Source organism: Nelusetta ayraudi, unplaced genomic scaffold, assembly GCF_046127955.1.
Source record: "Nelusetta ayraudi isolate G7.1 ecotype Tasmania unplaced genomic scaffold, CSIRO-AGI_Nayr_v1 ptg000151l, whole genome shotgun sequence".
NCBI lineage: Eukaryota > Metazoa > Chordata > Actinopteri > Tetraodontiformes > Monacanthidae > Nelusetta > Nelusetta ayraudi.
Genome location: NW_027466201.1, coordinates 310,239 through 337,572, shown reverse-complemented (window position 1 = coordinate 337,572; position 27,334 = coordinate 310,239). Strand labels below are relative to the sequence as shown.

The following is a 27,334-nucleotide window of genomic DNA, read 5'->3' as shown; positions in this document are numbered from 1 at the left end:
TAACTACCTTCTTCCCACACTTCACCAGCAGGAGTTGACATCTGCATAATGAATGTGATTCATCTATCAGCCAGGCCGCCCAATTAGGGGTGAGACGCCGTGGACTGTGGAGAAAAGTTTGTCCTTGTGCGGTTGTGATGTTCCGAGGGAAGAAAAAAAGAGCAGAGGCGGTTAAAGAAGCGGCGCAGGGATGTAGAGTAGATTCTTTGTTTGTAGGCGTTCATATTTTACTTTGAAAACCCTCCACGGCTCCACTTTAATGCATGAACGTCTGTTGCACACTGGGCTGCAGACACTTACAGACTTGTAGACACAGGGAGAAGATGCAAACTCCAACACTGAAACATGCAAACTTCAAACTTGGGCCTCGCCAGTAGGCGAACTACTGCGCCACCTAGAGGATTTTCTTCGTATTTCAACTGCTCTTTTTGAGCGCGAGAAGGCTGATTAGCAGCAGAAAGAGGTTAACTTTTAACTTTTGAGCTCCAAGGTTTGTAATCAGTTTGTGTCTTTATCTTTTATCATACATGAACATTCAATGTTCCATTTAAAGTTAAATGGACATTTTCTTAATTTGGTGCTTTCATCAGCGAGTCACTCCTTGGATTTTTCTGCGAATTTCAGAAGAAAATTCTCCACAATCAGCTTTTCACCTCATAGTATTCTCCTGAAATCAGAAAATAGAAGGTGCCCAACCCACATGGGCTTCCAGGAAACTGTACACATATTTCATTGCATACGTACAACATTGAAAAACTCTGTTATTCTAACTCCATTTCATACGTACCAAACATTTTGTCTTTTCCCCTCGCACGTTACATATAAAATCTGCAAAAAAAATCCAAATCTTTTGAAATCATCAAACCAAAGAAAATGAACACAAATAGATGAGGTTTTACCAAAAGATCTTTCTCAATTCTTTATATAATTGACAGTAAAACATTCAAATTCTCCCAAGTCACATAAAATCAAACTAGCATGAACAAACTCCACTACACAAGAAATGAACATAAGTGATTTACAGTAACTTGTGTACTGTACCAACATCGAGGCCGAGTCGAAACCATTCAAACGGGACGGCAGCAGCCATGACATCAGCGTCTGCCACACAGTTCTTCTTAATCTCCAGGATGAGCAGAGGCTAAACAGTGCATTATATTTTTTACTGCTGTCCTCGCAGTGGGCAGGGAGGCTTTCAGATAAGATGCTATCTGCGAGATGAGCGGCAGAGCAGGCTGCGCTTCCGCGTGCCACTTCCTGTGGACTTGTCCCACATCTGTGTGTGTGTCTGTGTTTCATTAGAAAGATGATTTGAAGTGCAGTCTAACGTCACACAAATTACGCCGAGCTGTGATGACTTGATCGTTTCTCTAAACAGCTGTGCCTCCCTTTATTAAATGGATTAATGCCCATGTCCGAATAAAGTGGGGATGCACGGATGTTCAACAACATTGGTAAAATTAAATGTGTTAGCGTCGGACAACTTTTTTTTTTTATATATTCAACTAAGTTCTTAAAAATGTATCCAGAACAGGATTCACATTCCATTTGTTCGAACTGAGCTGGGAAATGTTCCACTCGCTGATAACTGTCTCATACATAAAATCATCTGACACCATCCAGATGTTTTTTTTTTTCATTTCACACATTGAGCAGATTGACACGAGTTATTCAAATCATTATAGAAGAAAGCAAGAAAAAAAACCTATGGAATTTTTTTTCTTTACATTTTTTTATTTCCTTGGGGCAATAATAGCAAGATTATTATTATTATTTTTTTTTTTTAGAGATCACACACTTAAACCAAGTGGTCCAATCAGGCTGAGTTTGGTTTCAACTCATTTTTCAATAGGATACAAGGACTAAACATGCGCTCGACCAAATGGTTGAGCAGAACTTTAGAACTTCTCAGAACTTCTCTGACGAAAACAGAGAGCGGTTTTACCATTGTAACTGTGACATTTATTTTAAACATATGCCTACACATCCTACAGACTGAGCCTGCTAGCCGATGCTCATTTCAGCAGAAAAGCGACTTGCAGGTTTTTCGAGAAAAACAACGAGCAGGAATTTCATCCGAAGCATTAAAAAAAAAAAGCCTGTTGATCTCCTGCGGCTCTCCCTCCACGGTGGTCAGCAGCATCCACCTCTACGCGTGCCTGACCTGCTGGAGAGAGAGAGAGTGAGAGAGAGAGAGGGAGAAAAAAAAATGGGTCAGCTAACAAGGAGAGAACCCAATCGTTCATTCTAAAAATAAAACTTCAGAGCCCAGCTGGAAGGGAGGTGTTGGTGCACAAGACCTCGTTTCTCTCTGGCTGTCAGGCCGGAGGAAAATAATAATAAATAAATAAATAAATGAAAAAATAATCAGAGGTGCATGTGATAAACAAAGGCTCCGGCGATCATTATCTGAGCAGCAAGCGGTCGACTTCACCGACCTCACCGCAGGCCCGCTCTTAGCCGCGGCGTTCAAACCGTCTGGAGATTTGTCCGCTAATTGCCTGTTTGACTATGTCGTGAAAAAAAAAAAAAATCCACCGAGGCGTATTTTCAATAAACAAACGCTGCACCTAAGAACTGCACACTTACTCCTTGTCATCGCAACAGGTTTTTGACAGCCTCTTTTTTGTACAGAAGAACTCAATAAATTTAGATTAAAGCTAAAGAGTGATTTGGGCCACAGGTCCCAAGATGAAAGAGAGGCCTAGAAAAGCTGGAAAGGACTGACCCTCTTTAAAAACATTGATCTTAAACGGATGCACGCTTCACGCTAAGCGACTCAGACTTGTCTTGTTTCTGGAAGGACGCTGCACGACAAAGGCGCGGGGGGGGGGGGGGGGGGGGGGGGGGCGAAACGGGATATTTTTTGTGCAGTGAGAGGGAGTATAATTCATTAGACAAACCCGCTGTAATGAGCCCGCAGACAAAGCACCCAATTGCCAGCGTGCCCTCGTTCCCCCACGGGAGCCGTGCCAGTGATGACGGTGCTGTTTGTTGCCTGGTTTCTCTCTGAATCACGATCAAACAAGGCCTCACACCCCCCCACCCCCCCACCCCCACCCCCACCCCGCCAACCCCCTCCCCCAGAGTCAACGTTCATTCTGCATGCAGATTGGGTCATTTGCATTAGCCGTGTGTGATTTTTACCGACGTAATTATCCCACGACTCCCCCGCTACGCAACTGAGCCGTGTCTTATTTTTGAAACTCCCCGATGGGAGGCCGGGCCAGCCTTGCTTGCAATGCCTGAGAGAGTGGTGGTCGTGTGGAGGAAATGTGTTGTCGATGTCAGGGGTCAACACTGGCCGGAGACCCTCAAAAGGCAGCAGCAACTCAAATAACTACCGGTTACGACAACCAGTAGCCGTTGCAGGGAGGGGGGGAAGACACTACGGAGGCAACAGCGCTCCCTGCGAGTATAAAAGTGATAATGTTTCTCTTCCTATTTGTCTTTGGTTTGATTTGGTCGAGAGCGCCGCGTCCATTAGTCTGCTGCGAGCCGTCCGTCTGCAGCCGACGGAGCACTCAGCGGGCACTTTACAGCTGAATGGGCCCTCTGGTTTATAATTTTTTCATGTCGTCTTGTGTTTTCATGATAATAGGCAATTATTGCAACATAATGATGTTTTAATGGAGCCAGTGCCATCCTATTCTTTCTGCTCCACAAGTCGTCCTGTTTTTTGGATTCTGCTTTTTTTTTTTGTCCCTCCTCGAGATCATTATGGCGCTCGTGTTGTAGTTCATTACATAATATTGTATTCACAGAAATCCAAATTTAGGAACATTACAACAATGAGAGCCTAATTAACTGGCGTAACAGCAAACGGTATGGACAGGGTGATATAAAATTAAGCATTATGTAGTCTAAGCAGACAAGGCATTATTCAAGTATTCTCAAGTACTTATTATTCAAGTCAATTTACCATTTTATCATTGTGTAATTAATTAGTTCAGAATAAAAAAAAAAGAATAAAAAAAAAGAATAATAGAGATAATTCAAGATTGCATTATTTGATATTTCTTTTAAAAAGACAAAATAACGTGACTTTATTATTATTATTATTATTATTATTATTATTATTATTATTATTATTATTATCATCATCATCATCATCATCATCACCATCATCATCATCATTATTATTATTATTATTATTATTATTATTATTATTATTATTATTATTATTATTATTATTATGTGACTGTTGCTGTGGAGGTCACAGCGGTTGTGACGTCAGAGCCTCTCTCTCACCCTATTGGCCGGAATTTTTAGCCTCCGAGTTCAGAGGTTTGTTATGTATCTGTCAAGCCGGCGAGGAGAGTGTTCTCTGCGGACACAGTGACTTCCATTACTTTCTGGCCGGATGGTGATATCCGGCAACACAATTCGTCTGTAACTATAAACGCTTCCTTCCTCTCAACGCGCCGCATTTGAACACGTAAACGCTCGGCTAACGACCTGCGGCTAGCCCCTAGCTAGCTTCCTTAGCATCCGGTTCCGAGCCAAATGTGACGTCGTCGGCCGACCTTCACGTGCTGAAACGGGTTCCGTCCGAGTCATGACGACGAGCGGGCTGCTGTGTGTGTCCCTGGCGAGGGCGGCGGCCGGCTCGGGCAAAGCGCTGGCCAGAGCAGGCTGCAGTGTCCGCCCCAGGAGGCTCGTCTGCACGTCACCTTCAAGGCTCCAGGGCTGCATGTCAGCCTGGTGCGTTGACAGCTACGGCACCAACGAGGTGTTGAGGTTCTCGGAGGAGATCCCCATGCCCACTGTCACATCACCCACTGACGTGATGATACAAGTCCACGCCACCAGCCTCAACCCCCTTGATGTTGCCATGAGGGGTAAGTGGCTGGCGGGGGGGTGGGGGGGCACCCATGGAGAACACGAGAAGACACTGAAGGCAGAGGTGGTCACGCAGCTTCTCCGTTGTTTCTCCTCTCAGGTGGCTACGGAGCCAAACTGCTGAAATTGAGGAGGGATCCCATGTCAGCGATGGGAAGCGGTGCCGAGTTCCCTCTGATCCTGGGCCGTGACGTGTCCGGCGTGGTGCTCGAGTGTGGACCAGAGGTCACCCATTTCGCACCGGGAGATGAGGTAGAGGGGGAAGGGAACCAGCAACTCTTGACAAAGATGTCCGCGTGTGCGAAACTGTGTTCACAAAACGCTGCGATTTTGGTGTACGGACTCGCAAAAGTAAAATTCAGATCAAGAAATGACACCAATCCATTTTTTGCCTCACAGCAAGAAGGTCGTGGGTTCGATTCTGGGGCCCGGGCCTGGGACCTTTCTGCGTGGAGTTTGCATGTTCTCCCTGTGTCTGCGTGGGTTCTCTCCGGGTTCTCCGGCTTCCTCCCACACTCCAAAAACATGCGTGTGAGGTCAATTGAACATTCTAAATTGTCCGTAGGTGTGCATGTGAGTGTGAATGGTTGTCTGTCTCTATGTGGCCCTGTGATGAACTGGCCACTTGTCCAGGGTGTCACCCTGCCTTCGCCCTAAGACAGCTGGGAGAGGCTACAGCAGACCCCCGTGACCCTGAATAGGAATAAGCGGGTATAGAAGATGAATGAATGAATGAGGCATAAGTGTCATAGAAAAGGTATCGCATTGGCAATTTCAGCTGAAACTTTAGTTTCAATTCTCAGACTGACCCATTTTTGTTCACAAACACATTTAATAATGCAGTTCAAAAGTTTAATTGTCTTAGTAAAACTGAAGTGTTTTTCCTTTTCAGCACAAAGTTTCCTTGACACCAATTCGCTAACTTCACAAACTTTGTGTTTTTTTATTTGGTGTGTTTTAACTTTCAAAGTGGCACCTTTGTGACCCTTTTAAGAAGAAAAACATTTCTGACTTTGCAGCTCGCCACGACCGTTACTGCGGTTTTCCTCCGTTGATTTAAAGCCGCTCGGCTTTCACCCCCCGGTGATGTTTGTGGCTCTCGTGACATATTCAAATCCTCACATCCCTTCTTGAATTGCACTGAGGAATTGAATTCCACTCAGCTTAAGCCTGTCGTGGCCAAGGACTCTGACCTTAAGCAAACACTGATGGGTAACCGTGACTTAATCCCTGCTGCTTGTATCCTTGTATCCTTGTGTCCTCAAATTCCATTTCAATTCCAAGTCTCACTTGATGAAAGTCCAACATGGTAGGATTCAGATTAGGGTTCAAAAAAAAAAAGTTTTTGTTCATGTATGGTTCCCGTCTTTATAAAGCGTCAGTTATTTAACCGCCGTCAATAAAGGGTGCTAAAATAACTCAGAACTCAAACTTCCTGCTGATTCTGCTCACATGCGCCTTGCATCAAAGTCTGAAATGTTTCCCTGCACAGTCGCCCACATACACACATATATATATATATATATACACATTACCGTCTTGCTGCAGGCAAAAATACAATTATCCCAATTGGACTTCGGAGTGATCAAATAATCCGAGCGCTAACCAATTCAACTTCCGCAAACAGTGTCTTAGTCATCTCGTCCTTGGAAAATGACAATTGAGACGGATGGAAGCGGCCGAGCCGGGTCCCGGCTTAAGCCGATTAACCCGAGTCGCGGGGCTCGAGAGGAGGCGCCTAATTGAAGTGTTCGCCGCATTGAACGCCGTGTTTCCTTTTTCCAGGTGTGGGCCGCCGTTCCCCCGTGGAAGCAAGGCAGCCTGGCGGAATACGTGACTTTGACCGAGTACGAGGTGAGCCGCATGTCGCTCTGAAGGCTCTGCCAGCTCAGTTCTGACAACTCGGGCCAGGAGGTCGTTTTTTTGTCGCCTTCCAAACAAGTTTTTTTTTTTTTTTTGGCTGGAGGCTGTAAACTGCGGGCTAAATATGCTGTGGTTGTCATTTGTAGTCTGGGGTAAAAAAATAACATTTTTTTGAAAAGGTTGTAATAAGTTGTAATAAGACCTTTATAACTGAAAATGCATCTAAAAGACAAACAAAGTCCAAAAAGTTGAAACTCATTCTCAGCAAACCAGATCGATGCAGAGCCTTTCTGCTGTATGAATTTGCGTAACATTTAATTAACACAAGTTAGGATGAGTTGCACTCTGTTATCTAACACCGCAGTATATACAGAATTAAGGGTTTGGACTTAAGCAGGTGTAATTCCAAGGTGCCGCTTTTTCAACTTTTGTGCGTGCGTGCGTGCGTGAGACATTCAGCAATTTGTCCCTGCCGCGTGTCTTCTTTTTACCGCAGGTCTCCCACAAGCCCAAACTCCTGAGTCACGCCGAGGCCTCGTCCATCCCCTACGTCGCCAACACCGCTCTGTCCGCGCTGGTCAACGCGGGCGGTCTCTGCAAGGACAGCTCGGCAAATAAGAGGCGAGTCTGGGAGAAAAAAAAAAATCTCCTCTTTCTGGAATCGGGACGTCCTCTTATTGTCGCGTCAGGGTGATTTCCAACCCGGCGCTCCCCTGATGAGGCGTCTTGGTCATCGCGTTGGCCCGAGCCGCCAAACTCCTCTTCTTCCCTCCTAATTGGCGGAAGAAGCTTCTGGAAGAAGCTTCGGCGTTAATCCGCTCGCTTATTTCAGTCAACCTTCGCTCGCTTCTAACAGCCTCCGTTCCTCACAAATCCTGTTTTTTTTTTTTTTTTTTTTTTTTGCTCTCCTGAGACTTCCGCTCCTCTCGCCAGCTTTGAAAGGAGTCGCAGTAATTGAATGACCCTCCGCTCGCGCCGGGGGTTTCTTTCTCCTTTTAGAGTTTTGATCACCGGAGGTTCAGGAGGCGTCGGAACGTTTGCCATTCAGGTGTGTATCGTGTGTGTGTGTGTGTGCGTGTGTATGTGTGTGTGTGTGACTCACTGACTCAAAGCTGCGTGGTCTTTGCCGCTCGACTGTTTCCGCTGTCTGCCCGACAGCTGCTGAAAGCCTGGGGCGCCCACGTGACCGTTACCTGCTCCCACAACGCCGAGGGTCTCGTCAGGGGGCTGGGCGCCGACGAGGTGGTGGACTACGCGGCCGGCGACGCCCCCAAATGGCTGGGGGCCATGCAGAAGTAGGTGGCGTCGGCTTTTGCGCATAGCAAGTAGATTCATATAGGTTCGCTTAACTCTTGTAGTTACTGCAGAGTCAAACTTTTTGTATTGTCAGTGCTGCAACGGCGCAGTTTCCCATTGTACTCCAGTGCTGCGACTCACGATTATTTTTGTTGTCGACTGATCTATCAATTATTTCTTCCATTAGCCATGATTATCTTCTTTATTCTCACCACATATTTTGGACTTCTTTTTTAACCGAACTTGCTTGAATCTTCGCACCTGTGTTCTAATGTTGCACTCTGACGGCATACTTTTTAAACAAATACATACAAGCATTTATCTCTGACATAGTTGTTATATTTTTCAAAGTAAAATATCATAGGTGTATTAATTCACGATTAAAATGTTATTTGCAATGTTTATCACAGTTAAATAGCTTGAACAGATTTCTTACAACTTAAATATCAAGTTAACATTCCCTAAATAACTCGGTTGATAACTAAGTGACAGTGTTACAATTCAGTGTAAACGCTAGTCGTTCGCTAAGCTAGCTTGTTCCATGATTTTCCGATGTGTGAAACAAAACGTTTTATATACTTGCGTCATAGGCTGATGATTAATTAGCAAATAAGCATGTAAGTTAAAAAAAAAAAAAAAATCTACGAAATTTCTATCATCGACGTACAGCGACTACGGGTGTCGCCGCTTAAGGTGTTGGCGTATCGCCGTCGCGCGAGCATGGAATGCTAGGTGAGCTTGACGGAGTTTGCACCCAACGTGTTCCGCTGCTTCATTTTCTATTAAATATCCCGAAAGTTTAGAAAGTTTTCGAGCCTTTTCGGAGAGAAGAAGCCGTTCTTCTTCTCTGTTTTTGCAGAACGTAAACAGTGGGCGACACTGCCACCCGCAGCGCTCAGTACAGCACTGCAGGTACAAATGAGCACGTAGCGGCTGCAGTGCGATTTCTATCGTTAAGCGATTTACAATAATAACGCCCACGAATTTATGCTGTCGACGTAATCGATTAGGCTCTATTCTTTTTTTCCGGTGGGCAACTTGTTTAAACTTGTGGCCCGGTGAGATTCTTTCCGCCGAAACAATTCAATCGGAGTGAATGTTCCAATCAGAGCCCGGTGCTGGTGCCGGTCCAGCCGAGGTTCGTTCTGCTTAAACACAATAATACGCCTCTGTGCAAATCGTTCCTCTTTCGACGCCCCCAAACGTCTTCTCGGCGCAACCGCCCGACTGACTGGCTTTGCTAGTTTCCATGGAAACCAGGGCTTAAGGTCTGAGTGTCTGAGTGGACGCTGGTTCACTGCTCTCCCTTCTCTCCTCGGAGCCTCATTTGGTAAATGCAGCTAAAAGAAAAAAGAAAAAAAAGAAGTGAGTTTCTGTAACTATTTCTTTTCCCTCAGATGATGAAACGGGAGTCATCTTTCTTTGAATTGTGCTGCTTATTTCGCTTTCCAACCCCCCCCCCCCTCCCCCTCACCCACTTCCACTTCCCTTCTGTCTGCGGCCCGTCAGGTTTGATGTGATTTTGGACGGCGTGGGAGGCGAGACGGAGCGCTGGGCGACGGGCCTGCTGAAGCCCTGGTCCGGGGCGAAGTACGTCACGCTCGTCACGCCGCTGCTCTCCAGCACCGACAGCATGGGGGCGCTGCAGGGGGCGCTCTGCGCCGGGCTGGCCCTGCACAACACGGCCGTACAGGTAAAAAAACAAAAAAACAAAAAAACAAAAAAAAAAAGCAGGACGAAGGGTTCTGAGCGTGTTCTTGCTAGTCTGAAATCCGATCTCGCTCGGCCCGCTGCTGCCGCTGCCGCTGCTGCTGCTGCTGCTGCTGCTGCTGCTGCTGCCGCTTCTCCCAGAGCAGCGCGTGCGGTAACACGTGCGGCGGCTGTGGACAAAATGAGGGTGAATCTCGAATACAAAAAAAAAAAAAAAAAAAAATCAATATACAGCCTCATTGAAAAGCAAAGGCGAGAGCCTGGCGGAGCCGGGCGGAACCTGATCCGGCTAAACTTTAGTTGAAACAGGAGGAGAAAATGAATGCCCCTGCCTAACGGTCCGAACTTTAATGTCTCTGACGCCAGGCTGCCCGTGGATACGCGACTCGAAGGTCCAGTGTGTAAATTTTTGGCTTGCTTTATCATTTTTTTTACATTGGTAAAGGCCGAACATACTGCCCATAAATACATCAGTAACAGTGGATACTCGCAGTACAATTAAAGAAATCCGTTTTTTTTTGTTTTTTTTCCTAATTACGGTTCTCACACACACAACCAGTCAGAAGTTTGGACGCAAGATGTGGGAATCAATGTGGGAAAAAAAACCTTAGTATGTTATGTTCTATATCTTTTATATGAATCTCATCAAATGATCGTCTAAATATAAAACTGGTTGGAGTTGTTTCACACTTTGTTTTTGTTTAATGCACTCACACACATGCAGATGAAAGAAAAACCAGAAGTATTTGTCAACAGAGTTTGTCCAAACTTTTGACTGCGAGTGTCAATAAGAATGTAGAGCAAGGGCCTTCGCAAGGGGTCGGCTGCCGTCTCGCACCATTATTTTTTTTAAGGAAGCCCACCTCACAGTCACCCTGAGCACAACAGACGGCGTTTCCTTAAAAATATCACACACGTTGGACCTTTAATCGTTGTCCTCCGAAATGATTCGCCGTCACTGGAAACGAAAACGGAAGCATCAATTTGGCCTCAGAGGGCCGCTTGAACTTCCCTTGGTGACGTCAGAAGGGGCCGATTTCCACAACGGCGAGAAGCATAGCGCGGAGTTCCCGAACACGCCGGAGGAAACCGACGCTGTCACTCTGGCGACATAAGACAGAGCATTGAAATTTAGTCTGTCAGCGTGTATAAAAGGTAGCTCGCAGTGCAAAGATAGCATGCAGACAAGAGAGCAAATAAAAGTACAAAAAAAAGTATAAAACTATGACAGTGCAGAGTAGTGCAAATGAGTCCACTGGTACAGAGTGGAGTAAAAAAAAAAAAAAAAAAGAAAGTTGCATAAGGTTTCTTTCAGTGGGCGTGCACGGGGCTGTGCCAGCACGACCCCGTGATCCGGCCGTGCCAAGGTGAAGAGGGAAGCCGGAGCGTCCGCGCTCCCTGCCGCCCCCTCCCCTCCCCGACAAAAAAAACAAAAACAACAACAACAAAGAAAGGCGAGGGCAGGTCCGCGACTGAGTCAGAGCGGCCGGTCCAAAGCGCCGCCCGCGGGCGGGTATGTGCGGCGTCGGTCGCGCGCTCGCACGCATACCGCTGAACCAGCACTGTGTGTTGCCGTTTGTGCAGATGTAGCGGAGCGAAATTCCAGTGTTTGTGTGTTTCCTGCCAAGCCCTCCGGGGCCCCTTTGTCCCAGCAGCCAGCTGGTCAGTTTGTTGCAGGGCTCAGCCGCAGCCAGTCAGTCCGTCAGTCATTCAGTCAGTCAGTCAGTCATTCAGTCAGTCAGTCAGTCACACCCCCGTCAGTCCGCCCCCTTCAGACCGAAAGGGATTTTGGGGGTGGGGGGTGAAAATACAGCTCAGTTGAGCCCCCTAGTGTTCAAAATGCGCGCACGACCCGGACCGGCGAGGAAGAAGACAGGGTTTAATAGCAAAGGAAGGACGGCGTCGGATTTCAGGCTTAATAAAGGAGTCTCTTCCTCCCCCCCCCCCCTGCAGCTGCTGTCTTTGTGTTCTCATGGCCTTTTATTGTGCGACACCACAAACCTCTTTTTTTATTACAAAAAAAAAAAGACAACCAGGAACGACCCAAATCTAAAAAGAGGACACTGTGATGGCACGATTCAATGTGTTTCCTGTCAGTGACTCTGCAGAATACCGCTGATGACATCACCTAGGGCTGTGGCTGATGTTGAGCTCACTGCTGTACGGGGATCGCCTACGTTTCGCTGTCTTAAGTCCTTAAGACAAGCACTCGGTTTTCCAAATGCGGTTTTTCGGGTGAAACAAGGATGAACTAAAGTGTTTGTTTTTGATATATTTAACCTTTTATTCATTAAAAATGAATCAGCGCTCAGTCAAGGACAGTGCAGATACAGCCTCTTACCCCTTAAAAAAAAATCTCTTTTTTTCCAAGTTGTGACTTTGTTGTTTTTTAGACATCGTGAAGGCTTTTTTTTAAATTTTTTTTTTTTAATTGGACTGAAGACTGTTTCCCAGAGCCGCTCGGTGTCTTGCCACCCTCTCGGGTTAATGAGCAACGCGGAACATTCATCAACCTTGAAGTCTTAACTGAAGACAAGTGAGGAGCGCACCTGTGCTCATCGCTTTCCCTCCTCCTTCTCCTCCTCTCGCCCTGAGCTGACATTCAGGTGGCGCCGCTTTAATTCCTCCGTCCTCCACTGGTGGTATTTCCAGACTCCAAACTCTCAAAGCTGGAATCTCAAATGATTTTTCCGCTCCTGCGCAGCTGCGGTAGTTTAGTTCATGCGATTTCGTTCTTTCTTCTTCTTCTCTGTTCTTGTGTCACACCTGAGAGCTGCTTGTCCTGACCTGTTGACCCCTCTGCTCACCTCAGAGCGTGATGTCGAGCGGCGTCTTCTACCGCTGGGCCTTCTACACTCCGGATGGGCCGGCCCTGGACGAGGTCAGCCAGCTGGTGGACGCCGGGAAGGTATTGTACTGTATTGTATTGTACTGTACTGTATTACCGTTGGCGTTCGGATCGGATCTCTGTTCCTGAAGTCGTCCACCACCTCGAGGGGGGCTTTCGTTTGGCAGCCGGTGTCCGAATCTGGAGCCGTCGCTTCGGTTGTTAGCGACAGGCCTGGGGGGGAGGGGTGGGGGACCTCTCGGCCTCCCGCTGCCCGGACCCGTTCACTTCGGATGCGGTAGCGGCAATTTAGCAGCACTGAAAGACTTTTATTTTTAAGAGCCTAAGCGTGGAAAAAAAAGGGATTCTCATAAATGATCATAAATCAAGCCAAACTTTAGCTTGTAAAGCCAAACTTTACACGCTGGACCTCCAAAGCCCCACCCACCCGCCTTTAGTGTTCCACCTCGTCCTCGCGGCGGCCCGCCCCCTGAGTCGAGGGCCGGCGTGCAGAGAGGGGAGACCTGCAAAGCGAGAGTCCGCTGGAATGCGATAGACAGATTCGCCCTCTCACCTTCCCAGCTTTCCCGTCCCGTGACCTTCTTTTAACTCCATGGACACGTGCATACACATATATATGTATTATTGTGACCAATGGTGACTAAAATGTCTTTAAGATCGCCTGTTCTAATATTACATGTTTCCATTTTTTTCCCCAATTTTTTTCCAAAACATTTTTTTCAATATTTAAAAAAAAATGTTGTCAATATTTGTACATCCAATCCAATATATCCAATACCTGTACATATTCGTGTAGGTGGTGGTGGTGGTGGCGGCGGTGGGTCACTCGCTTTACACGCACTGTGTGAGCTCCATCGCTGGACGTGAAGGCAGCAGGAATTCCCGGCATGTCCGCATTAAAAGCGGCCTGGCGCCGTGTGTTTGGGTGTTCGGGTGTTCGGGTGTTTGTGTGTTTGTGTGTTTGTGTATTTGTGTGGGCGGTACAGCCTCGCCTCGCCGCCGGGTGGGACGACGTGAATGGATTTTTTTTTTAAGCGGCGCTGAGCCGACCTCCCTGCGCTGCTGGAATCAGTGTCGACACACACACACACCCCACCCCACCCCCCCACCCCTAATCTCAGGCAGCAGTGTGGATGGTTTTCAGTTTGACGCCCCCCCCCCCCCCCCCTCCACTTCCCCCCTCCCGCCGCCACCTCATCCATTGTTAGCGAGCAAGAGATGCTGACCGGAATAACAAGCCCGGCGGCTGCTGCTGCTGCTGCTGCTGCTGCTGCTGCTGCTCTGAAGCCAGAGCTGGATTGTCCAGCCTCATCACATTCTCAAAAAAAAAACAAAAAAACATTGCAGCAACGAAAGCAGAGATTTAGTTTTATTTGTGTCTTTTCACCAGCCTGTCAAATCGCCTGTGTACCATTCGAACCCCCCTGAAGAAAAAGCTACAAATCTCCAGGAAATGGCACATTTAGCCCTCTGTTTGCAGCCACCTCCCGCAAAAAGTTTGTGGCTTTTAGCCTCCAGCTGCTGCAGGACGAGGTTGAGAGAGGCCCGAGTGCCCTCTGTGACATCACAACGGTCTGCTGCGTGCAGACTGCGGGCGAATCCGATTCAAATCGGATTCCTTCTCAAATCTCAAATTTTTAGCGACGGGATCTGGCTCGTCACAGACAGTCAAAACCGATCGGTGTGTTTGGAGCTGTTCACACTGAGATGCATCTGTCCAAGTGCGACAAAGATCTGATCTGATTTGTGAGCGTTCAGACTACAAAAGAACCATCCAGGTTTGAATCTGGATGGGCTGATTAATCGGATTTTGTCTGGCAGTCTGAACGCACCCTTCGAGCCACAAATGCTTTTCTCTGTTTCTGGACTCATACCGTCAGAAAAGGAAACTCCTCTCGCGTTGATGATCTTCTTAAAAGTCAACCTGCGCTAATCAAGATTATTTTTCCCTCGATTTTGATTTTCAGCTCTTATTCATTCGATCTTCCTCTCTCTCTCCCTCTCTCTCTCTCTCTGGCTCCAACCGCAGATCCTGCCGGTGGTGGAAGCCCAGTTCCCGTTCGCTCAGGTGCCCCAGGCTTTCCAGAAGCTGGAGGAGGGACACGCCAGAGGGAAGACGGTGGTCCGGGTGGCCGAGGAGGAGGACGACGGGCAGAGCCAAGAGCTGGAGCAGAACGGCGGGGTTGCGGAACCGGGTGCCCAGCAGCACTCAGCAGAGCAGAACTAGACACAAGGTGGGGGGGGCGGGGGGAAACGTCTTATCTCCGTTACGACTGAATCAGCGGAGATTGGAGATTTTGATGCAGGCACGTCGGAGGGCAGCCGTCGCCAAGCCGCTCAGCGGTTTCCGCTTCCTGGGCCTCGAGTTCCGTCTCGTCTCTTCCGGCAGTGGATCCTCGGCCACCGGGCGGCTCGCTTGATTTCATCGCGCCGCGCCTCCACAGCTCATGCATAATAGAAACGTCTGCTTTTCAGCAGTGTCAGTGGGAAACGTGCAATCAATATGCAATGACACTCCAGTGCAGGGACTCGGAGGGATCGTTTGCATTTTTTTTGCAATTCTGAGCATCCTGGAAGGAGGAAGGGAAGACTTGTTGAAAACCATTGTTTAAAAAAAAAAAAAAAAAAAAAAATACAAAAAAAATACAAGGCTTTGTGTGACAGCCGTACAGTGTGAAGCAACTGCTTGCAGACTTGAGAAAAAATACCTTTATTGTACTAAATACAAGGAGGTTTGTGCCGCATGATCTCGATTAAACATAAAACATTCAGAAGCAGCCGCGTCGTTTTGTCTCGTCATGTCATGACATCGCATTTAAAAAAAAAAGAGTATTTTTGTTAACACTGTTTAAATTATCACGAGGAAAGACAATTTTCAAGAATTAAAAGGAGAGGGAAAAAAAAACATTAAAAAAAAGTGTTTGTGGCAGAGATTCGGTCGTTGCATCCGTCTGAGTGTTCATTAGTTGTTGGTCGACATCCTGGCATCCTGGCATCCTGGCATCCGTCCCTGCTCTCCGACCTCCGACCTCCGACCTCCGGTCCCATCTTTGGTCCTTCAGCTCTCCGCCCTGAAACTGCACAGCAGAGTCTCACGGCGGAGCTGCACGTCAGGGATCCGGCAGCAGCGGCAGCAGCAGCAGCAGCGGCAGCGGCAGCAGCAGCAGCAGCAGCAGCAGCAGCAGCCGAAGATCACATCATCATAGCAGCTCCACGTCCCACAGCTGCTGCTCTTTGTTTGGATCCATGTTGTTGAGAATGAGTTGGTTCTTGTCGTAGTTGTGGCCCCCTGATGAAAACAAAGAGGTATTATAATTATTACAACTTTCATGAATATCAAAATAAGTTTGCAGAGACATAAAGCTTTCTTTATTTATGTTAGCTAAATAAATAAAAATAAAAAAACAAGCTTTCTATCGTTATTACAACTCTATGGTGGATGAATATGTCAAATTATCATTTTGAAATATATTATATATACTTGTGTGACAGTACATCATTTCGTCCACTAGGTGTCACTAATTGACAGTGACGTTGAAGAGCGGCTGAACAGAACTAGTTTAACGCACTCCAGCAGGAGCGCGCTTGTTGCCCAAAAAATATTTCGATGCCTGACAGGTTTGAAAACACTGAAATGATTTTTTTTCCCCTTCTAAAAAAAAATAAAAATTAACCACAATTTGATTCCTTAATGGTGTTTGGACAAGGCAGGTAGTTGCTGCTCAGAGGTCAAATGTCAAATGGAAGTGAGTCCAACTTTTTTTTTTTACTACTCTACTTTTCATTTAATTATGCATGTTTTTATATATATATATATATATATATATATATATATATATATATACATATATATATATATATATATACATATATATATATATATATATACATATACATATATATATATATATATATACATATACATATATATATATATATATACATATACATATATATACATATACATATATATATATATATATATACATATACATATATATATATACATATATATATATATATATATATACACATATATATATATATATATATATATATACATATATATATATATATATATATATAATATCTTGCATCTGCATCAGTTTAACCTTGATCTGCCCTGACCTTGATTTATACAAGTCGCTCGACTTGGCTGAGCCTCCTCACGATGGCTCTATTTATTCGATGCTATTCTAAAAACCGTCAAGTCTGAAGCTCCCGCAGTGGCTCACCTTTGACATCCAGGACCAGATTGGGGGTGGGGCTGTAGCAGATGAAGCCCTCGGTGGTGATGCTCCACAGGTGGTTATCCGCCTCGGGGCTGACGCCCATTCGGCACCCGGCTATGACGATGTTGCCGCTGGGTGTCAGGAAGCACTCCTCCAACAGCTGGAGACACAAAAGTTGATTTCCTTAGTGACGCTCAAAAGCACTTAAGTGCCGTCTATCGATTAACGATCTGTTCTCGCCACACTTTGGGGTTAATCTTCTGGTCGGACGCGGACGATTGAGCGCATTACGAGGGTTCCACTTAGGGGAAGAACAGCCACAATAACAACCGATTTTTCTACCTCGGGCCATTGATCGGTCGCTCTCGGATAGAAAACGCATCGCATTTTACAAGCTTATTTGGCGTAAAGTGCACAAGGCATCGGCGCGCATTAGTTAAATTGAAAGGGGAAGTTTCCGTTTCAAAAATGTTGAGTTTCTCGCAGTCATGTCTACGGCGGCCGACAGTACAACTGCCTAATGCGCCGCAGTTGGCGAGAACGGCTGCAGGTATTGGAAAGGACGGCTGAGGGAATGTGTCTCAAACAACAGCGGGAAGGTACGGCTTAGCGCGCCAACGTGACTTTTATTTGAGTATATTTTACGCTAGTTTCTACTAGAAACTCTCGAGTCAGTCGTCCTCGGTCTACCTGCGTCTCTCTCCAATTTGAGCTGTCCGGCTAAGAGCGCCCTCTGCAGGTTTGGAGCACTTCCGTCGCAGTGACTGGTTCATGCAGCGTTTTTTTTTTTTTTTTGCATCGCTTCTCCGTTTGCGGCGCATTTGATGATTAAGTACATGTATTTATGTCTTGCAACGCAGTTTTTTTTTTTTTTTTTTCCGTTTGCACCACAATTCTATTTGTATACCTTGCTCAGACTTGTGTTTGTGTTTTGCCATCGTTTCCATACCTGCAGCTGTTTTCACCATCTAGGGAGCATTAGGCAGTTGTATTGTGTTTGGCCCTTGTCGACCACCGTACATATCAGAGGGAAGTTGACCTTTTGATCTCATTGAGTATTCAGCATATATATATATATATATATATATATGTGTGTATATATATATATATATATATATATATATATATATATATATATATATATATATATATATAGATAAAGTGTATAAATGTATATAAATATCCACATATATATATATATGTGTGTGTGTATGTTTGTATCTCGTCTTTTCTGGACCTCAAGGCTGCAACAGGTTCTTCCAGGTTACTCTCTCTCTGATCTCACCGCGCTGATCGGCTCAGGTTACCTTCGTTCGTTAGTGTTTTTTAATGAACTCTTATCTACAATCCAGGCGAGGCATCAATCAGACTCTCAGCCGCAGTAATTATTGCCGTGTTTGTTTCCGGATTTTTGGGTCGGTCTCTCCGCTCTTCCCTCGCCGCTGACGGCCTCGGTGATTGACATTCGGAGTCTAGACAGACGGGCGTGTCTGCGGTGCCCGGGCCAACATCTATCTCTCCGTAAACAATGGGGAGGTGGAGAGTTAACTTTATTCTCGGCAGAATCTTATCACGACGCGCCCTCTCCTCGGAGAAAATGGAGAGACAATATCAGGAGCGCTCGCGGCGAGTCAGGCGGGGGTTAGTTTGACACCCCCGCAGTGTAGCTCCCTCGCCATGGTTTTGATGTGAAACCTTCGGAACCCCTCTGTTTTTGTGTGACGCTAGGCGGCAACCTTGCAGCGGAGTCGTCCGTTCCGGTAGAACCAGATCTGGTCCAGCTCTCCGTTCTCCTCCATCTCCTGCACGCGCATCAGCTTGACGTCGTCCAGGTCGCCCGTCAGCGCCATCATGAGGCCCGTCTGCCTGTTTCTGATGCGGAAGTGGACCTGCGGCTGCTCAGAGCACACACACACACACAGAGGATGACGTCTGGGAATGGCAAAATGACAATTGTTCAATTTTAGTTGAATGCAAACTTTGAAAGAGGCCTCGGAGATGAGGTTTTAATGGCGCACTTTGGGTTTATGTGGGATAAACAAGACCAGTGTTGAGTGTTTTGGTTGTTATCTCAAAATATCCGTTTTTAGAATGAGCCTTTCCCACTTGAATCGTCCAAATAACATGTTTTTCACTCGGCGGTGGGAGGTTATAAATATGTGCCCCCCCCCCCCAAAAAAAAAGAGTCTGTGTTGCACTTCTTCTTATGGATATATATACCTCTTTGTTGTGGATATCAGCCCTTTGTGATGTCACAAAGGGACGCTGAGTGACAACACAGCCGTTTTCAAGCTGCCCCTTTGAGGCCAAAGCGTTGCTGCCGTCACCTCTAAAGTGTCTCCGAGCACCTCCAAGAGTCCTTCCTCCCAGTAAAGCCGGCCTCAAGGGCCACAACAGGCTATTTTCAACAAAGTAATGGCCGCAGACACACATGCAGGTCAACAACACGACACTTACCTGACCGAGGGGCCGCAGGGATCCGATCTTCTGCCAGGTGCTGAGCTCCCGCCAGTCGGGCACCTCCCCGGGCCGGAGGAAAAGCTGAGCCCCGCGGTAGTTGATCCCCTCGTACAGAACCCACCTGGAAGCCACCAGAGCGGACACAGTCGGGACCTGATCTCTCGCCATCGCCACAAGGAAACACGCGCAGGTTGGCTTGGCTACGTGGGAGTGCTTTCAGTTTGTCTTTTAGTAACCCCAGCAGTTGCTCTCCGACGCCCACTTCCTCATCTCACCAGCGCTGATAATTGCCAAAACCGTTTCACTTTTGCCTCGGCGATGGTGAAACCACCAGCATGTGGAGGCTCGTTTACCAAAGTGCTTTTTTTTTGTTTTTCATGATCATAATTATGATCCTTTCTTGTCAAATGAAGGTTGTTTCATCGCAGTCCGGCAGAGGAAATGTCGTTTTTGTGGTTAAATGCAAGATAAACAGCCTAATGTTAAAAGAAAAAGAAAAAAAACCAACCCCTTCTGGAATGTTTTCAACGATGCGACCACTCCCACTGCAACCTGAAGGGGGCAGATCTCTCCCCATCTTTGGGGGTGGGTGAGGTGAGGTCACTTCCTCTTCCTGCTCTCACACCTGGGCCTGATTGCTGTTTGGTTCGCTGCCGGATGCCAGCAGAGTTTCCAGCTCATCATTTTTAGTTTTACATCCGTACAACCGTGAGTCAGCGCTCTGTCATGTTTCACTCCTGCACATTTGTTGTTTCGACTTGCACGGTAACGCGATGCTGCGATTTTTTTTTTTTGCTCATGAAGCTTGGATAGCTTTCTTTTCGAACATTTCTGTGATTGTTTTTTGTTTGTCGGTTTTATATTTACATTCACGTTACATTTCGTTCAATATCATGGGTGACGATGTTGTACCCCAACTTTTTGATTGGCCTTTTTTAAAATCCTCATTGCCAATGTGTGGTAGGATTGTGAAAAATGATCTGCACTTTCACTCTGCAGGCAGCTCTAACACCGGGAAAAAAAAAAAAAAAAAAATGAAACAGAATAAAAGCCCATGTAAATGTGTGCTTTTTCTGACTATTACGCGATTACATAAAACTAAACAAGGAGCCTGCACACCTGCTACCTGACCTCCTCTAAAGAGGTGAATTCAAAACTAAGAGGCTTTCAGAAACATCTATGTTCTTTGGTTTCAACGACCAAAGGTCTAAATAATGTTTTCAGCACTGCACAGCACTTCTAATGGAGTCAGAACCAGTTTTTATCTCCACCGGGTGCTATCATTATTTCTCCAAAACGTTCCTGACCCTCATGACCCCGACGCACTCTGGCTGGTTTCCCCGTCTCTCCTGCGGTGGGAATGTGTCACGCTGTCGCCACTTTGAGACCACTCCCCCCCCACCCCTGCTTTCTTTGATTCCCTCCACACGGACTCGCGCTTGTCGCCCGAATCTCGCACATCAGCAACAGTTTTCCGTCGTCGGTTGCGCCTCCTTCCCTCGCTACCCCTGCACTCTGCTGCGTGCAGCTAATGTGTGAGGCTGCAAGTAGGAGCGGAACAGCTGCGGACATGAACTCTAAACTCCAGTGACGTCTCGTTGGGGTCCTCGGATGTACAGTAGCTGAGTACAGTAGTCGGGGGGGGGGAAAAACGTTCTCAGACACCTTGAAAAATCTCAATTCATCATCTCAAAACGTGATACTATTGCGATATCTTTGCGGAAGAAATGTTTAGTTCCTCTACTTGCCCATAATTGCACTTGGAGAACTTGTGAGTGTGTATATTATGTATGTATGTATGTATGTATGTATGTATGTATATATATATGTGTATATATGTATGTATGTATGCAGATACGTGTGTATAGACATATATATGTATATATGTGTACATATGGATGTGTATATATATATTTATATATATATAAAAATATATAAATGTGTGTGTGTTTGTATGTATGTATGTATGTACATGTATATATGTGTGTGTGTATATGTATATACATACCATATGTACATTATATATAATAGATACACATATGTATGTGTATATACAAATATGTATATATATGTATGTATATACATATATATTATGTATGTGTATATATATATATATATACATATAGACAGTATACATATATAAATATATATGTATATATATTTACATACATATATATATATACATATATCAAAATGTTTTTCGAAGCTCGCAGTGAGTGGCTTTACTGAGACTACTTCACAATTTAACCCTCACCGATGTTGCCGCCGCTCTACAGGTGCACTCGGTCTGTAAAGCAAAGCAACTCCCTGCCAGCTTTGGAAAACATTTCGAGCCTCGCCCTTCGCCGTTTGAATTTCAAAGAGCTTCTGCACCGATGATGAACACCACTGGGCATTCACCCGAAGAAGCCCCGGCCTACGTTTGGAAAAAAAAAAAAAAAAAAGAAAAAGGCGGCGTATAAATGTCAGCGAGAGAGAGGCAGAAAAAGCACTTCCCACCGGGCGGCGGCGGCACGTGCGGACCAGCTGAACTCTTGCCGATCTACTCACATGCCTCCCTCCACGAGCAGAGACTGAACCCTGGCGCAGCCTCCAGCCAGCTGAAGGTTGACCGCGCCGTCAGTCAGAATCACCCTCTTGCCCCGAAGGCCGCTCCTCTCGAACAGAGTGATGGACGGCAGCGAGAACTCCTGCAGAGGGAGGAGGAGGAGGAGAAGAAGAAGAGGAGGAGACAAGGGGTCAAGGTGCGGCCCTGTTTGATGGAGATCCAGCGGGGGCGAAGTCAGGCTAGCTTAAGGGAACGCTTTGTAGTTTTTCTTATCGCACGGCGCTTGGAAGATGGGCATTTCTACCGAAATGTCTTCGGCATCGTCCGAGGATTTGCAGTTGCAGCGTGTCCGAGCGGCAGTCATTACGCTCACGGAAATGATTAATGACGAGAGTGGAGCGGAAAAAACGTAGCAAATGGACGAGACTTTGAAAATGAAAGTTGCCCTGAATGACGCGGCATTTGCTGCAATGAGAAAATGGCAAACTCACATTTTTTTTTTTTTTTTTTTTTTTTTTCTTAGCCTGAAAAGTGTTTATTCTCGTGAGATAAATATTGAGTGTGTGGCAAAACTGGCCGAGTCTGTGTCAACAGGCCCAATTGATTTCAATGGGGATTTCTTTCTGCAGCGGGAAAGCGATGCGACAGCTCAAAGGGACAAATTGACTGAAAAGCCGTGAAAAAGGTGCGAGAGCAACCGTGGTTTTGCACCAATATTTTCCGTTGAGCCGTCAAAGCCGCTCCGCAGCTTGGGGGAAGGGAACAATGCCGAGGCCCAACAATGGGCCCAGATTTATCTTTCGAGTGACTTGGATGGGGCGCTTTTGAAATTCTGAAAAATGAAATGTTCTGAAGACTAAATTCGATGCTCTTGAACCTGGCAGGAGGGCAAACCCACTGGCTTGCCGGTGGGTTTGCGCCCAAATCTCGTGGGTAAGCGTCGGAACAACGAAGCGGCGGTTCAGAATGCAGCCCATTGTTGGGATTGGAAGGCCGGGAGTTTGACAGTTTTACAGAGGTGCAATGCCAAATCATTTACAAATTCAACACTTTATTAAGGACACCTAGCTAGTAGCAGTTACCCATGAAGTGTCCAATGAGTGAACACGTTCATATATATAGTTTGTTTACAGATGATAGTCTGCAGAACCACTGATGACTTGAGTTCCTCTTCTACATATTTTGTCTGCCTGGGGCCGTAAACCTGTGACATCATGGAATATCGCTGTCGATCAGCGGTTCTTAAAGTTCTCAGACCAGTCCCAATAAAACACCGTTCACCACGTTCAAGGTCACGTCGATCTCTTTCCTTCCCCAATGCGATGCCTCGCTTTGAACTAGCCAGTCGATTCATCTGATTGGCCAATCGGCTATTTGCATAAAGTGGCCAGTAAGTGTATAAAAAAATAGATAAATCATTTAATTTAAATAAAAAAATTTTTAAAAAATTAAAGATCCGACAACCATTTTTTTGGTCTTTAAAAAGAATTGCAAAGGAACTGCAGAATAAAAAAATAAAATAACCAAAGACGTACAAATCCGGTGGTCTGCATGGACAGGATGGAGGGGTTGGCTTGGCTGCATCCCATGGCCCTCAGGTCCGAGTAGCTGCCCGCTTCCAGCGCGTACATCCTGCCGGTGAAGTCCTGGCCCTCAAATGCCAGCCAGCTAAAAGGAATTTTCGAGGGGGGAAAAAGAACATAAGACTTCGGCGGCACTCAGGAGCACAACGTATGATAATAACCATAATGGAAGCTGAGGGTCTTTACATAACCGGAAGAAAGGGAGGGATGAGGGAGGGAGGGAGGGAGGGAGTTACATCATGCAGCCGCCATCAGGCAGGAGTAACACTCGGGGAGGTGATCGCGACCGGGGACATATTTAAATATTTTTTTCAATTATTCTTATTTTTATTTATTTATTTATTTTTATCACTTGTGTGACGTGCGGTAGTACCTGCCAGCCAGGACCTTGCAGGAGCCCACGGAGAAGCCGTGCTGCAGGGAGGCAGCGCTGTCCTCCAGGGCGAGGACGGAGCCTTGAAAAGCCGGCTCGGAGAAAAGCTGCACCTGAGGGACACACACACACACACACACACATATAGCGAGACAATAAGCCTGAGTCACCCCCTCTGAGAGGCTCCACCCCCCCCTCAGAATTTTGGTTTCTGAAACGTTACCTTGAACTTGGCGGTGCTCTCGAAGTCATCCTGAAAGAAAGGAGACAACAGCTCGGTGAGACTCGCTGGAGACACGATGAGTCACATATGATGGTCATGTGAGACTTTTCTTTTTTCTGTTGTGTGTGTGTGTGTGTGTGTGTGTGTGGGTGTGTGTGTGTGTGTGTGTGGGTGTGTTGTGGCAATATTTCAAAACAACAGTATGACACAGTGATCTCCCCGCAGAACAGCAAATTCTGTTTGGCTTTTGAGTAGCTGCAGGTCAGGGCCAGGCGGCTCTGTGAACGCAATTCTGAATATCATTCGTGAAGCTTGTTTCTGAATAAGATAAAGAAAAAACTGAAAAAAAAAGACTATTTTTATTCAGTTTTTTCTTGCTCACTTTGCTCACTTTTTGAAAGTATGTCCCAAAACATGCCCTTTGTGATGTCACATAAGGCGTCGCCTGAGTTGTTGACACAACACCACTAGGCCCAGGATTAAGGCCCAACAAGTGACTGACTTCTGACAAAAAAAAAAAAAAAAAAGATCCATCATTGAAAGCGATAGAAAAGCCCCAGAATCAGAAACAAAGGCCGAGTCCTCTGGGTGTGGCCTTCAGGCTCCTTACGAAATGTGTTTTGTCATCGCCGGGCTTGAAGTGGCGTCGCCATGACTCACCTCGGCCACTGCACATGTTTGGCATATTTCGTCTCATGGCCAGCTTCTTCTTTTTTATTAGATTTTTTTAAATGTATTTTTTATTTTTTTTATTAAATCTTGCCCTCGTCGAACGTTCTGTTCGCGCAAAAACAAAAAGCGACGACGGCGGCGGCGGCGGCGATGATAATCGGCTTTTGCGAGGGTCTGCGCGGCTTGATGTCCCCCCCACATCAAGCGACATCAAGCGTGCCGAGCCGAGAGCGGAGCCGCCGGGGGAAGTGAAAAATTAGCGGCCATTAATCACAGTGGGCTCCAAATACAAATCTTATGATTCCGCGTGTGATTCTGATCACACGCGGATTTAATGAGCAGCTGCTGCAAAAAAACAATAACATGAATATCTCAACTCTGTTTACTAAATTGGCTTTAGTTTTTTTCACTCTCGGAGGGGGGAAAAAAAAGAAAAGAAAAAAAAAATGTGGATTTCATATTAGCATCGACGTCATTGGCTCTCACCAGCACTACGGTCATTGCCGAGCCGACCCTGGGCTGCAGAGCCCCCCAGTCCTCCGGACACCCGTAGAGGCCTCGCTCGAGGACGTGAGGCTCGCCGCAGAATCCCGGCTCCTCGAACACAACCCATCTGTAGGAGGGGAGGAAAGAAATGAACGCAAAAAACCCAAACAAACACGTAGGATGCTCGTGAATCAAACAAGAAGCAATTATTTCGCGACAGACCGAAAAGGCACCGCGCCGGCGCTGCCAGCTGCCAGTTCTTGGTCGCATTCCAGGTTGATAATAGCCGCCCACACGCCGTGTGCAGCATGTACAGCGGCGCTCCGAAGATAAACGGGAGATCTAGCGATTCTCAGTTGCCGTGACATCTCGACACGTTTCTATTCATCGCAAAGACTGAGACTTGTCTTTCAACAACAAAAAAAAAAAAAAAGAGGGTGAGAGGGTTGTGATTAGCAGCGAGAACATTACCTACGGCTGATGCCAGCCCAGGTTATGTACCTTTTTAAGACAAACAACTCCGCTCTTGGGATATAACTGGCTGCTGACGGATTCAACGCTCAATGCGAGTTCCTCCATCAGTGGCGCAGTGTTTGGCAGTGATCTGCAACAAGCAGGCTGCATGATATTGCTAAAAAAGCGGCGCGTACCGTGTGAAAATAGTACGATGTTCGACCGCATTTGAAGAAACCAGAAGATATATTTAAATTTCTGAGTCAATTACAGGATAGGGGGACGGGGGGGGTCATAAGGTTAAGCTAAGCAGTCTATGTTGGCTTAACTTAGCTTAGCTTTCAAAATCTGCTCAGAGTGACCCGTTTTGAGTGCGTAGGGGAACAAAGTATGTTCGGAAGTAATCAAAAGCACATTTCGTAATACTTGCACTCCTTATCTCCAACGTTAGTGCTCACTAGCAAGCTAACCTCGTTCTAGCTACATTTTTGCCAGACGTTAGCACGGTGAGGTTTTATTTACGTGGGAGTTCTCCAACTATTGCAGCCTGCCTGCAATTCAGTGTTTACAAAAGAAAAAAGTAGAGGGGGAAAAAAAGCATAAAAGAGCTGCTGGTTAACAAACTGTAATTGCTGGTAGGTGAGAAAAAAAAACAACAAAACAGCAGAGTACAATTTGGGACACCGCTAATGTTTCCCTCAAAATGATTCACCAGTTTCCTCGTCTCTCCCCTGAGCTGCGACAGTCAGCACTTCAGCTTTCCAATTTGAATAATAACCCTTGTTTCGCTCGTCGCTCACGGCCTGAATTGGGGCAACTTTTGGCCTTTGGAGCCGCCTCCACGCCCTGAACTCATTTATTCCCACTGTAAAAGGGCGTGAGGCGGCAAGTCCGACCTCTGTTGACAGCGGGGCGCGGCTGGCTAACCACAGAGGGAGATTATTCGCCCGGACCTGTCAGCGGCGCGTGGGGTGTGGCAGCCTTGGCCGCCGCACACCTGAGACTCAGAGAATGTTGCTGAATGTCACGGCGGGCCTCTGAAGTGAAAGACTCCACTGTGGGAAGCACGCGCCATCAGAAGTAGCCGCTGGTAATTACGCTGCAAAAAAACAAAAAAAAACAAAGAGCAACCGCCATGGCAGCGCAGCTCGATTTTTAATCTGCTTTAATTCAAGAAGCTAAAACTCTGTCTTCGCTGCAGTTCGCGCTTACACGCCGCCGATGACGTCGATGGACTGCGTCCTCAAGCCGAAGCCCGTCTCCTCCATGCTGATAAGGGGCACCGTCAGGTCAACGTTGCCGCCCCGCTCGCCAAACGCCGGGTCCCGGAACATTTTCAGGTGTGGCTGGAAGAAATCCTGCGGCACAACAAGAACACAGGAGACGTCACACGGACTGTATTTGACTACAAGTACAACACTCGTACTCCTAACAACAATACCGTGCCGATACCACGTCGCCGATACCAGTTTTATATGTATGTAGAGGACAATTTTGTTTCATTTTGTGTTGGAAAAACATGCTGAGGAATTTTGTTCAGATTACAGAACATCTGCGGAACCCCCCCCCCTCCCCTCTATAATGTGTTATTGCCTTATTAAATACTCTGTGTCGGTATTGGTGAGTACTGCAAATGCAAAGACTTGTACTCTACTGGTTATGTGAAGAGTTAGTTTTGGAGCATCTCTAAACATAATGGATGAAACGGTGTCAGAAAAATAACGCCAGCCGCTGCTGCACCACAA

General features: G+C 46.4%; 2 protein-coding genes across 2 annotated transcripts in view; one reads left to right on the top strand and one right to left on the bottom strand.

Annotated features, from left to right (window-relative positions):
• Window positions 1-4,297: 4,297 nt before the first annotated feature.
• Window positions 4,298-15,333, top strand: LOC142879905 (NAD(P)H oxidoreductase RTN4IP1, mitochondrial-like). Its single transcript, XM_076013461.1, has 9 exons — window positions 4,298-4,841; window positions 4,943-5,094; window positions 6,628-6,696; window positions 7,202-7,326; window positions 7,705-7,753; window positions 7,864-8,000; window positions 9,511-9,694; window positions 12,524-12,619; window positions 14,589-15,333. Exons 1-9 carry the CDS (start codon window positions 4,559-4,561, stop codon window positions 14,784-14,786), a joined length of 1,293 nt encoding a protein of 430 aa, XP_075869576.1. The 5' UTR covers window positions 4,298-4,558; the 3' UTR covers window positions 14,787-15,333.
• The window catches only part of LOC142879899 (uncharacterized), a 26,823-nt gene continuing 14,742 nt past the window's right edge, over window positions 15,254-27,334 (bottom strand). Inside the window, exons 12-21 of the mRNA XM_076013449.1 lie at window positions 26,802-26,947; window positions 25,137-25,263; window positions 23,979-24,008; window positions 23,756-23,868; window positions 23,335-23,467; window positions 21,802-21,941; window positions 19,249-19,372; window positions 18,528-18,686; window positions 16,795-16,951; window positions 15,254-15,848 (exon numbers count right to left, since the gene is read on the bottom strand). Coding sequence (XP_075869564.1) covers window positions 15,760-15,848; window positions 16,795-16,951; window positions 18,528-18,686; window positions 19,249-19,372; window positions 21,802-21,941; window positions 23,335-23,467; window positions 23,756-23,868; window positions 23,979-24,008; window positions 25,137-25,263; window positions 26,802-26,947 — 1,218 coding nt within the window. The 3' untranslated portion in view covers window positions 15,254-15,759. The remainder of the gene's footprint in view (window positions 15,849-16,794; window positions 16,952-18,527; window positions 18,687-19,248; window positions 19,373-21,801; window positions 21,942-23,334; window positions 23,468-23,755; window positions 23,869-23,978; window positions 24,009-25,136; window positions 25,264-26,801; window positions 26,948-27,334) is intronic.

Bases quoted from the DNA above. Each gene is read 5' to 3' on its own strand.
- LOC142879905 (XM_076013461.1), top strand. From the start codon at position 4,559: ATGACGACGAGCGGGCTGCTGTGTGTGTCCCTGGCGAGGGCGGCGGCC. The intron at 7,327-7,704 runs GCGAGTCTGGGA...TTCTCCTTTTAG, and splicing joins GACAGCTCGGCAAATAAGAG to AGTTTTGATCACCGGAGGTT. The intron at 9,695-12,523 runs GTAAAAAAACAA...TGCTCACCTCAG, and splicing joins TGCACAACACGGCCGTACAG to AGCGTGATGTCGAGCGGCGT.